The sequence below is a fragment of the Scatophagus argus genome, chromosome 11 (genome assembly GCF_020382885.2).
Source record: "Scatophagus argus isolate fScaArg1 chromosome 11, fScaArg1.pri, whole genome shotgun sequence".
Lineage (NCBI taxonomy): Eukaryota > Metazoa > Chordata > Actinopteri > Scatophagidae > Scatophagus > Scatophagus argus.
Window position 1 is genome coordinate 14,241,656 of NC_058503.1, and position 13,011 is coordinate 14,254,666.

The 13,011-nt window shown below is 42.7% G+C and overlaps 1 protein-coding gene across 4 annotated transcripts in view; it reads left to right on the plus strand.

Moving 5' to 3' along the window:
• dip2a (disco-interacting protein 2 homolog A) overlaps positions 1 to 13,011 on the plus strand; it is a 76,037-nt gene that overhangs the window by 36,733 nt on the left and 26,293 nt on the right. For all 4 annotated transcript variants that reach the window (XM_046405219.1, XM_046405220.1, XM_046405221.1 and 1 more), the window contains exons 2-4: positions 6,215 to 6,286; positions 9,870 to 9,989; positions 10,077 to 10,196. In XM_046405219.1, the coding sequence (XP_046261175.1) occupies positions 6,215 to 6,286; positions 9,870 to 9,989; positions 10,077 to 10,196 (312 nt within the window). The remainder of the gene's footprint in view (positions 1 to 6,214; positions 6,287 to 9,869; positions 9,990 to 10,076; positions 10,197 to 13,011) is intronic.

The window sequence follows — 13,011 nt, forward strand, 5'->3', positions numbered from 1 at the left end:
GGGTATCCCACCACAATAAAAGCCGAGCCTAGCAGCCCAGTGTATCTTCTCCTCCGCTATTGAATACTGTCAAAATTTTTATGCTGTCAGTTACAGTAGAATCACAACCATTACGGGTTTAAGTCAGTGTTACTGTATTTATAGGCAGGTTGGATCAAGTTGTGCAGGTGGTTGAGTGGTTATGTCCACCATCCTCAAGTTATATAAATTATTATCTGCTGTATTTCCCAGCTGGGGTCTTTGTGATGTTGTAGCAAGTATAATAGCAACTCTAATGCCTGTGGTTGTTTGCATCACCATGGAGGCTTCTTCTTGACAGTGAAACAAGGTTTGCATGCTTTGGTACTTAACCTGTATAAACGTGCTGTAACAGGCTAACGAGTGTAGTTTGTGTGTGTGAAATTGGTATGTGGGAAGGTGGGGGCAGGGGTCTGCTTTGACACCCTAATCTGCAGCCTAGTTTGGCTTTGTGTGGAGACCTTAACTGGGGGGAGAGAGGGATGGAAAGAGTGAAAGAGGGAGAAGGAGGGGGTGTCGGGCAGTCGATTGAAGGGTGGGGGGGCCTGGAGTGTGGGGTTTGAGAGAGGGAGGGGAGTGATGGGAAGAGAGAATGAGGGAGATGGGGTTTGTTCATTCTCCTGCTCTCACTGTGAAAAGAAACAAAGGATGCTGAAGGGCTTGACTTATGACAGTAGCACTTCTAAGAATTTGCCTCTGAGCTGGTTAGCCTGCGCTGACCTGACTGCCTGTATTCTGCCGCTGGCCTCTTCTTCTCCCTCCATCCGTCTGTGCATCCCTCTCTCTGCTGAAGACGTCTCTACTTGCTTCTGCATGTGAGTTACTCTGCCTGTGTGTTGAAACAGTTTAATATGGTCTGTCGAGGGCTTCGCACACTATGCTTCAACTATGCTTTTTTTCTGAAGCTTGGTTAGTGTTTTTTGTCACGTAGACTGGCTAATAAACTGTACATGTGGTCAAATCTGTGGTGTGGATCTGCTCTTTCCCCATCACTCCCTGTCTTTGCCTCCTATTCATATCTGTAGCCCTTTTTTTTAGCAGCAGCAGCAGGTATGTTTTGTGCATGTGTGAGACAGAAGTAAGAAAAATTGTGAGGAATGCCGGTTTATGCCCATTTCCTCTGGGTTATTATGGTGAGTGGAATAATGCTGACAGCTGACTATGCACACCTGAAATAGTTCTCCTCTGGTCTTTAAGTAAACTGTCCACTGCAAATATGCTCTGGAAAAGATTTCACTGCCTGTCTAAAGTGAGATTTAATTCAGATGTGTAAAAAGAAAAAAGGCATTCACATACCAGAGAGCTAATGCGGAAAACGACAGCTGGCTGCTTCTGCTTTTTGTTGAATTCAGAGCACAAGTCTGGAGAGTAAATGCTACCCTGCTTAAATATTTAACTGTGGCTTTCTGTGGCTGAAGGGCAGACGGCTGGTTGCTGGCTTGGCAGCTGTGTTGGCACATTGTGGGTCAGCCTGGCACAGGAACTGATATTAAGGGTGGGTGGGGCCACCTCTCTGGCTGTCCGTCACTTAGGAAGAGGATGAGGAAGAGGGTGGCAGTATGGCAAGGACACGAGAGGTTTTATGTCAGGGAAAAGAATTTTTGGACTATTGAAGAGCAGCAGCCCATATCGACAAAATTAACATTGTGCTAATCATCACAGAATTATCTCGATATTGATGTTTATAGAAAACAGTATAAAGCCAGCCCTGGTGTTGAAATTGAATTTGTTCTAATTCATTTAAGGGCTGCAGTGATTAATTAATTAACCGAAAATGTATCTATTGTGACAATCAATTCATTTTTTTGGTCATTTTTTCAACATAAATGCCCAAAATGAACTGGTTCCACCTTCTCAAGTGTGAAGATTTGATACTTAATGATACTAAGCTGAATATCTTTTGAGTTTTGAACTGTTGGTCGAACATAACAAACAATCTGAATACGACACTTTGGACTATTCTGGCTGTTTTCTCACATTTTATACACCAAATAATAGAGAGAGCAACTTTTAACCAATGATGAAAATAATAAGTTGCATTTCCAGTTTATTTATAAATGATTATGGTGAAACATTTGAAACAATACAATGATATATCGAAACACGCACAGAATAGGAACAGAAATAGCAGCAGTGAGGGCTCAACAGTCACACAGCAATAGTTTTAGTGTCTAAAACCCTGTATCTCTGTGTGTTTTTCTCTCCTGCTGGCTGCCTATTAAAACACAGCATCAACAGCCAGATCTCGAGTGTATGTGGGTGTGTATGTGCATGAGTGTGTGTGGGTGTGGGTGTGTGCTCAGCACCCAGGGAGATAGCTGAGAGCAATGCTTGACATCCCTGTCTGGATTTCTACATCTGAAAGAGAGACAATGTGTGTGACTGTGTGTGCACATAAACCTTCATTTTTACTGATCCCACTAACTAAAGCCTATCTCACCATCTGCATTCAGAGCTTCATTAGCTGCCCTTTAATGTGTTTGTGCTGGCTTGTAGTGGAATGTGCTGTGTTTCAGTATTTCCCTTCTGATTGAAGAGCTCCGTCTGGGCAGATGCGAGGTAATTCTCTAATGGGCCTCATCGGAGGAACGGTTCCACTCAATAGCCGTCAGTCAATTACGCTCAATAGCCATCAGTCAATTAAAGTCAATACAACAAAGCAGAGGACAGCAGACCCTCTCGCTGTCACTGTTCAGAGTGTCACAAGATTGACCGTCTCTCTTACGAAATTAGATTCAGTGTCGGGTTAGAGGAATGTTTACGGTAACAGCACTGGATCGTGTTCCAGATGAAAATGCATCTGATCTCTGGGAAATAAAATCTTGTCACCTCAGCTGGATGGAGGTCTAGTGTCACATTAGACACTTAATTTACCCTCAGCGAAAGCTGCTGGAGGTAGGAGAGTTGACTCGAATGCTTACAGTGCATAGATACGTGTGTCCAGTGAGCCCTTGAGGGTTGAGGCGAAGAGGTTAGAGAGGAGGGATGGGAGGCAACAAAGGAGGTGAGTTTTGATGACAATTGATGCCGGCTGAGGAAAGAAAAAACAGTCTTCCAGCTGAGCCCCTGATGGTGTTCTCTAACCGTGGTGACATGAAAAATGCCTGCTCTTTCACTCACCCCTCCCTCTTGTGCTTTGGTTCAGCTCTGTGTTTGACACATTCGTTCTCAGTTTTTATTTACTCTACCCTACCATCACCCCCTACCCCCCCCCCAAGTGCTTGTTTGGAGATATACCTTTTCCCTTTTCTTTACAGCTCAATTACATGGCAAAGCCTATAGTCAGCATAGAGGGGGTGGGGAAGGGGGTCAAATGAAGTGTTTCCCACTCTGCTGTTAATATACTCTAAGCCGCAGCTTGTCCCGTGTGGTGTTGTAATTTGGTGTAGATGCTGAGCCTCCCTCCATATTCATCCTTCCATCTCTCTCTTCCTCTGCATCCCTCTGTCCCCTCTGCCCTCTGTTATTCCCCAGGCTGCAGGCCACATATTGACCTTTGAATCCTCCCATTTTTCCCTTATGGAGGCACTCAAAGCTCAAACAGAGAGGGGAAATTGAGTGTCACACACACACACACACACACACACACACACACATATATGCACAAACATATGCAAACACACATTTCTCTATACGGACTTGCACAGGAAATCCTTTGTTGCCTTAGACTTTTTTGTTATGGTAACGGTCATTGTTTACCACTGAATGCTTCAGTCCATTCCTCCATATTTAAGTATGAAACTGTTTGTTCTCAGATCAAAGGATTAGCTTCACTGAGACATAACTTGATGGATCAGTGTGGAGCAGGGGCTGCTTGGCCACCAAGCCCGCTAAGAAGAATTCTGAGCTGGCGCGGAGAATAGCTCTCCATTGTGTGGTTGTCAGCCTGGTTGGATGTTGTGGTGCGCACACTCAGACGTACTGGCATGCACGCAGACTCATACTGTTGTACACAGATACAAACAGAGACACTTATCACCAGAAAGACTCAGTGTCAGGTCAGCCGGCTCGGGCCTGTGGACAGCGCTGTATTGTTGCTAGCCCCCAGCTCTCCTGGACATTTAACAGTGCAGGCATTCAGCTGTTACTGGTGACTCAGGACCAGCGGACAGCAGGGCAACCAGTGTGACCAATAACACCTGCCTTCACACTACCACACTGTTGTGTTTAGGAGGCTCAAGGAGCAGAGAAGTGGTAGAGATAAATCAGCAAAATAAAACATGTTTAAATATGAAAGGCCAAAAGATTTACTATATGACAGGGGAGGGAGCGTTTACGCAGTATATCTTTTATGAGCCATCATGTCAAGAAGGAGCAAACAAAAATAAAATTGCTGTGGTGAATAAATGGGATCACATGGATTTTAAGGATTTTAATCATTATGTTCTCTTCACATAGCCCTATTATTGCTTTTTACACTTGACCTCTCCCCTCTGACCCCCACTGAGAGCCTGTAGAGATTATTGTAAAGTGTGTTTCCATTTCACTGGACTAGTGATTTTTGTGAGCATTTCTAGCTTCCGGCAAAAGCAATGTCTTTGCCATGTCAAGTAGCTGTTTGACTTTGACATTTCTTGCACCCCCGTTGTTTGATTGGAATATTTTCCACAGGGTCCCTCTGTCTTCCAAAGCTTTCTTTCCTGGTCCTTGGTTTGTTTGTTTGTTTTTTATAAAGATCCATCTTTAAGTGTGTTAGAGTCTGTAGAGGTCAAATATGAGTTACCTACTCATGGTGTGTTAGATGTGCTGTCAGTCAGCCCTCTCTGCCAGAATCAATATGTCTTTTGTCTGCAAAGGAGCAAGCATCCACCCTATTTGTCTCAGCCCACAAGAGTGTATAATATGCAGGAACGCAGTGACATCTTACATCCCCAAATCAACCACAAGCAGCCAAAACACTCAGTGACCTACTTCTCTGTCTCTTGAACAGGTCCCATGTGGACATGGATGTGTTTTTGCCATTTTGGCACTTAAGTGATGAGTTCAGTTCCCATAAGCTTCTGTGTCTCATTGCAAATATACATTATTTTACTTTAGGTTACTTTATTCTTGGAAGGAGGTAAAAAAAAGTTACTTCAACTTTGTGTAGCTGGTGAAGCAGTCCACTTTGTGACCAATGCTGAGTCAATCCAACTTCTTCTTTACCGATACAGATTCTGATCTGATGATTTTGAAGTGGTCAGATTGGAGTGGAGATGAGCACTCGGTAACACCCTGCCAAAACGCAGTGTGCATGCCATTGCCTGTGTCACATGATAATGATGATGAAGATGGCGATGAAATTGCTAATGATAATGAAGTGTTTTACCGGCATTTTACCACGCCAAATTTAGCCGTTTCTTTTTTGTCAGATTGTTATGATGTGGACCTAGCGGTGTGACTTCATCCACTTAGACGATACAATCAATAAACATATAAGCAATGTTTGGGTTGTGTTTGTTGGTTGTCTCATTTTAGAAAAAACAGGGTAATCTTTTTCGCCCCCATTTGACCAACGTCTTCTCCACACCCTGCCAAGTCTGGTCACAGTTGGGGGAGTTAAGCTGTGGGTTTTACAGAGCTCATACCTTCACCCTATCTCTCTGTCCACCTCTGCCCTCATTTTTTTTCTTCATTTATTGTAGTTGAATTCCAGACTTGGTAAGCCTTATACATTCTTTCATTAAAATAAGATGGAGCTTGGTCTTATTTAACAGACGGGCTTTTAATTATGTGTGGGGAGACGACTGAGACGGATTCAGTTCATGCTGACATCAGCAGTATTTTTACTTCTGTTAAAAATGCATGGAGGGAAAATGTTCCAGGCTCACCAGACAAATGATCTTTTAAATGCCCATTGCCTCACTGATGTTATCGTTCAAGTATTTCATAGGAACTTTGCCACACTACCAAATCTGTCAGCTAACATGTCCAAACACGGCAAGGTCACTCTCTATGCATGTGTGGGAGAGAGACATCCAGTGGGTGACAGTTGGTCATCTGCTATGGTAGCTCTCCTCTGGTGCACCGTGGTGCCAGTGTAACCAGCCTGGCAGTGTGATCCTGAGGCATTTGTGTGTGCGTGCGCGCACACACACACACACACACACACACACCACAGGGCACTGCTGAGCTAATGACTCATCTCTCTGCCCCCCTCTCTTCTCTCTCTCTTGTCTGTCTGTTCCTCTGTATTTCTCTGTCTCTGTCTGTACAGGAGACATCACTCAGAAGGGCTATGAGAAGAAAAGAGGCAAGCTGTTGGCACCATACGTCCCACAGATACAAGGTAAGACACACAGGCTTGCAGGGAATTTATTGTCCAGAACAGGTTTTAGATTTGCTCTGCCTGTTAGCATTGCAGTTAGCATTAGTTAGCAAAAAAAACATAGATGAATCAAAATGAAATCCCAAAACATAAGCAAACAGTATAAAAGCGAAACCAAGTCAAGTTCAAAACAAGTTGCCTGCAAAAGATTTTAAATGGGGTACACTGAATATTTTTGGCATCAGAGACACCAGATGCAACGTCACATGGTCATAAAATCGTTGTGAAGGATATTGTGGAGGCTTTTGGCACATTAGATGTGTCTCTGCTGGTGTGTCCATCATGCTTCGGGTCATGTGACTTTTGGGTCAAAGTGAGGATAGGAAATCACACTATAATGCAAGGTAATGTAAATGCTCCGCTTTTGATAGGTTGTTAGTGTTGGCTTAAGCTAAGTTATCTTGCAGTCACCAGTTTGTGTGTATTTGTGCCTGCCATCCTATGTTAGACTGTGGGTGGAGAAGAGCGGTACCAACTTTGAAAAACAGGGAGCCGTAACATTTCCAGCTGTATGTTGCTACTTATTATCTCTCTGGCTGTTGGCTGTGTAGGGGAATACATGCATTTATAAATAAATACAGGATAATTTCATACAGAGTCATGCAAGTCAGTCGCAAGCAGAGGTTGAGGTGGTTTGTGGTGTATCCCTGAGAGGAGTTGCTGGCTGTGTGCTTCATCCTTCTCCATCCTCTGTCCCGGGGTCAATGGCAGCCTTTGGTCTGGCCTGCCATCAGAACACCAAGCCTCAGTGGAAACCAGAGTCTAGTGTGGGCTGCTCATTGAAGGCTTTTCGCTGAAGATAGCAGGCCTGTTATTTAGCTTGGGTGGATCATGTTTTTCATTCTCTGTCTTTTTCTTTATTTCTATGTTTCTTTATGCCATACATTGTTTGATCCACTGAGTTTGTGTTTGGATCCCACCACCTAAAGAAGGGAAGATGTAAGGTAGAAATGTGGTTTTGGAGCAGGAGAGATTTTTCATATGCAACACATGGATGTGCTGGGAATTACCGACACATCCACCCAGCACATTGAATCAGTGTGTTAGAGCTTAACAGCTGGAGGTTTGAAATAGAAGACCAGTAGACTTCAGGTTTCTGAGCTGATTACAAAATTTCATAAGCTGTTTTACTTCCTTATATTTCACTGTTGTACATGTGCCAAACGCAGTAAAGTAGGTGTATAAAGCCAGATTGTTCATATCTATGAGAGAGTAGCTTAAATTCCTTTATTTATATTTTAGTGTTTAGGTTTCACTGCTAGCTCTGAGAGTGAATCATTTTAAATAATAAGAATTTAGGTGTTAATTGAGGTTGGTCAGTTAGGAGGTCAAACTCAGGAAAAGTTGGGTTCTGTGGAGGAGTTTTTGCACACATCTTGAGTGATGGTATTTTTTCTTTTAGTTTTAATTTTCTGTCTTTCAGTGAAGTTTCTGAGTCCCAGTGTAAATTCCAATCCATTGTGTGTTAAGCACCTCATATCATGCAACCGTGAACTTGATGCAAACCATTAGCAAAGCGTATATCCGCTAAAGTGAGACACGGCACACGTGCCTTCTGCCGCCACATCAGTAAATGCTGGCGTGAGACAGGTGCTAAAAATTCATCAGGGTTCGCTGTAAACCAATAACAACATCTGCTGTGACGGAGCACACCTCCGATTGGCTCATTGTGGTGTGTGTCTCAAGTGTGTTCTGCCCAGCAACCAGTTCTGGTGTCCTGGCTTGTTTTATAGACCTGTCTCCTCTGGGGGCGAGGGAGAAGCTGCTGTGTGACTGGACTGTCAGAGTGATATAAGGGACCAGCGTATATTGATGAATTTATCTGTGTTCAGGGCATGACGTGTGTGTGTGTGTGTGTGTGTGTGTGTGTGTGTGTGTGTGTGTGTGTATGTGTGTGAGTCAGATGTCCTTAAATGTCCTCAAGCCTTATTGAACCTTATGTGTAATGCGTAAAACTTGTTATTGAATAGATTTAGTTGAATGAATGTTGCTCTGTGTCAGGGTGTGTGTGTGTGTGTGTGTATGTATGTGAGTGTGTTGCTGCTGTCTGAGAGTTGCTGACTGTGTGGAGCTCGCTTATCCCCACTAAGCTGCCTCTGAAAAGCTGTGCGAGCTAATGGCTGACTGGATGGCGGGCTGGGTGTCTGACTGGCAAGCTGGTCGGCAGCTCACTGAATGTGGCTAGCGACAAACACTCTGAAGACTGTTTTCTAATATATAAACTTGAACAGGTAGCTGCTCTGTGTGGTTCATTTGGCTGCAGGTCAGTAAAGGTTGCAACATCACAGTAACCTCAAAGCTGCCCATTGTCTGGTCACAGATGTTTTTTTAAATATACTGTTAATTTTGCACAAATATACATAAAGTTAGTTATTGGTTCTCACCCACACTGTGACGTCCACAGGGGATTTAGTATTTCGCTGACATGTAAATGTATTGAGTCACTTATTGTTCTGTGTGTTTGATATATGTATCAGTTCAAAACATGCATTGTTCCAGGGATTAGAAACTAGAAGATTTTGTTGTAATAAATCTTTGTACAGGTGCAAATATTCAAGTGACTGTGCAAAAATGACTCACGTTGGTAGTGTTTGTAAAGATAAAGCCAAAGAACCATGGATGCATCCTTTTAAACTTTATCCTTCTCTTTCTCCCACCCTCAGGAAAATATACCTTATAAAACTATGAGGCATATTGCAGAGTTATAGTACAAATGCTGGTCCTTTGACAGCTTCCTGTCCTCCGTGGTGTGTGAAGTTATTCTCCAGCTCTGCCAAAACTAACTGCTAAGGCCTTTCATTAAAATACGTAGAAACACAAGCAAGTTGTGATAGATACATTTCTTCAGATTGTGCCTTCATATTAATATTCCATTTAAATGCATTTATGTGTGCATTTAAATGTGCAGCATGGAGCATCTTTACACATTTGCTTACTATGTACTTCAAATACACCAGTATAAGAGCAGAAGTGAGGAACAGTTGAAGACCACTAATTGAGCTTGAACTGTGACCTTCCTTCAGGCAGTAGTCTTGGGTTTCCCCTCTGATGCTAACTGCTACTTACTTAATGAAGCTCAAATGAGAATTGCATAAACTCATGGATGAGTCACTGCCTGCATCTCGCAGAGCACAGAGATTTTGACGAGTTTGATAATTTTAGTATGCTCTAGTTAGTAGATGTTGTCTTTTTGACATTCATGGTGCTTAATCAACTCCTTTCTTCATCGTCTGTAATTTGCATTCGCCTCCCTTGGAAAGCTGGGAGGCAGCTGGAAAGCTCCAAGAGAGGCTGGATTAATTAAAGTGAATACTTTCTCAAGTCCAAGCTACTGTATTAGAAGAAAGCAGCCTAAGTAGGGGATTACCATCAAGCTTGTGGATACTTGATCTGGTTGAGCAATATTCAGCAGCTCTATGTCCAAGGTACATTCTGCAAAAAAGTGTGTGTACTCATATTTGATATTGATATCTCTGCTTTTGAGTATCACTTTTGTTTGTGTTCAGTCATTAACTGTCCTCTCCCTGCTTTGGTCGCTGTTCAGGTGTAGATCCTTCTCTGCAAATTGACAACAGAATCCAGGCCTGCTCCCAAGCTGCTATCCCAGGTTCCAAACACAACAAGACTCGTGCAGCCAATACTCGGGATGAACGCTTCAGATCTGGTAATCATGTGTCCATGCTGCCTTTAAATGCCTTGCGCTCTTCCTTTTTTTATGCGGCTGCTAATCTGTGTTGATGTGTTCTCTTAGATTTGCACACAGAAGCCGTCCAAGCAGCTTTGGCAAAGTACAAAGAGAGGAAGATGCCAATGCCCTCCAAGAGACGATCTGTGTTAGTTCAGTCTTCTGTTGAGGCATGCACCCCGCCAGGTGAGACGTCTAAATCAACTGTTGACCAAGGGCAGAGTTTATCCTGTGCACACAGCCTAGGTTTTTGCTCTCACCGGGTGATTTACATGTTTTCCCATGAGGATTGGGGTGTAGGATGCTGACACTCTATTGTGTCCAGTGATGTTGCTACTGGAAAGAAGTGTGCAGTTTGATGAATGTGTCCATTCTTTGTGACTATGAAAGACTCAGTTCTGACTGCTGTGTTCCCAGGCAGACCTTGCTACATGAGTTGCATAATGGGTGCATAATCAGATTTTTTAACATGGTCTCAAAATGTCGACCTTTCGCCTGCTTTTGTAACAGTTTGTATTGTGTGGGCCAGTTCATTTGAATATTTTTCGTTTTACTGCATTCTAGAGCTTCTTTTGTGTTGATATTTGTTAGCTTTGTCCAAACACTTGGCAAAGAAAGCTTTCATCTCCCAGTCTGTGAGGTATCCGCATAAGATTCGATGACAGAAAGCTGTTTCTCAGATACTGCAGTGACTTTATTCTTGCTGTATAAAAGTTAATTAGTGCGGGCCCTTAGAGCCTCATGTCTTGGGTTAGGAGAGAGGACACAGCGGTGCAGCGAATAACCGGATTAAGAGCTCAGACATTGGAGTTTGAACAGGAGAAGGAGGGGGGCCTCTTCACGGCTGTTTTCAGTCACTCTGAGTGACCTACTGTAATTTGCTGAGATGAAGTACATAGGTGTGGCTGACAGTCTCACAGTATCACATACCGTGCCTATGTAGCAAGTGCTCAGTATTGTTGGTGTCTGTTATTTAGGGCATATGCGCACTGCTTAATTTTCTCCTTTTCAGTCTCTTATCTTGCTGTTCTGCAGTGGCTGGTTTACATCTTGTCACACTACATGTCTGATCACATCATGTCTGATTATGAAGTACATCTAGTAATATGAGAACAATATTGCCAAATGTTTTGCACAGTACAGTGTGGCCTGATTGGATGGTGAACTTATTTAGAGTAAATGAAGTAAATACACAGCCTAGCATATATAATATACACAAATATTGGAACCCGACACTGAAAACACATGCAAAACTACATTTATTAAAGCCTAACATTCAGATTGCCTTTGTATGTTTAAGCATGCATTACTCTGGGTATGGCAGTATTGTATCTGTCTGGTTGGTCTGTCCACCCCTTAACTCAAATATCTCAACAACTATTGGATGAACTGCCTTGGAATTTGGTACAGGCGTTCTTGCTCCCCAAAGGATGAAGCTTGTTGAACTATGGTGAACTTCTGACCTCTCTTCTAGCACCAATATGAGGTTCTCATTTGTGGTTGTGACTGAAGTGTGTCAGCAACTGTTGCCATGTTCAGACATTCACCCCAGCATTAACTACAACCTCTTTCCTCCACCGTCAGGTAGATCATCAGGCCTAACCCTTTATTTGTTCAGCACTTTAGTTTAGAACCAAATAACATTGCAAAACTAATTCCCACCAGCCTCAGCTACACTTTGTGTTTATTCCTCAGTATCAAAAGTTAGTATGAACATAAAAAACTTTAAACATCAGGATGTTAACATTTTTAGCATGTTAGCATGCTGACATTAGCATTTGGCTCAAAGTGCTGCTGTGCCTCTGTACAGCCTCTTAGTCTTGTTTTCAGTAGTAGACAACTCAAAGAATCCTTTAATACTACATAAATGAAGGACAGATTGAACCTCGAGGCTCCAGTATGTATGATGCTATTCGTGCACAGTCAGTATAGCAGTTGTCACTTTCAGGCAAGAGGAATTATGCTGCTGCTGCAGCCAGTAGGATTAAATTGATTCTCTATAGAAACAGATCAGTGAAAACCAGCTCCAGCTTTTAACTGTTGGGCTGAGGCTTTATTAATGTAACTGTCTTTGTTTGCTTGGACACAATATTTCATTGCTGCACAGGAGTAACTGAGAGAGCACAGTATATGTTCTCCTATATCTGCTTAGGTTTTCTCTTTTCTATAGCCTATAGCCCTCCCTGCCTCCAAATCCACCACTGCCAGTCATTTCTGAATCACTCTTCACTGTATATTCTTGTTTTTGTCTTTTTTTTCTGTGACTAATACCTATTTTCTCTTTCAATTTCTTTCCCATTCATTCCACTTTTTTATTTCTACTTTACATTTGTTGTCTGCCCTCCCTTCCCTCTCCCTCTTTGTAACTGTGTCAAGGTTACTGAGATAGGGAGGTAGATTGGAGAGAGGCAGAGGAATAACAAACAGAATCATAAATGTGAGATAACCCCCATGGGTCTGCTGGGTGTTGAGACATTATGCTTTATCTTGTTTTAATCAAACCTCCTCCAGCCTCCTCCCTCTGACTGCCTCTGCAAGGCCATGAGAAAGCTCAAGGAAGGTAATAGTGATTTTAATAGTTTCTCAATCGATGGACTCGTAGCTTCATACTGTGAGTAATTAGCGGGCAGATTACTCACGTGAAGGCTCATTAGTTTGGAGAAGATCGTCAGACATGTGCTGATCACACAAACAGTCTTAATGTCTGTTTTCTAAATCTCTCTCTCTCTCATTCTTCCTCTCAGTGAACTCGGGATATAATTTCCATACTATTAAGGTTAAATTTTGTAAAGTATGCTCAGAGACTTCGGTGTAATATTTTGAGACAATTGAGTGAGTTTTGTACCTTTTAACGCGGATGCAGAGCTGGCGCTGTTTATTTAATCATTCACGAATAATGATTGAAAGTGTAACCGTTGTTGGCAATTTGGAAAATAGTTGTTTCTTACTTTGAGCATTTAATTTTCTCAAGTGGATGATGCCTAAGCCTTTTAGCCCTTTC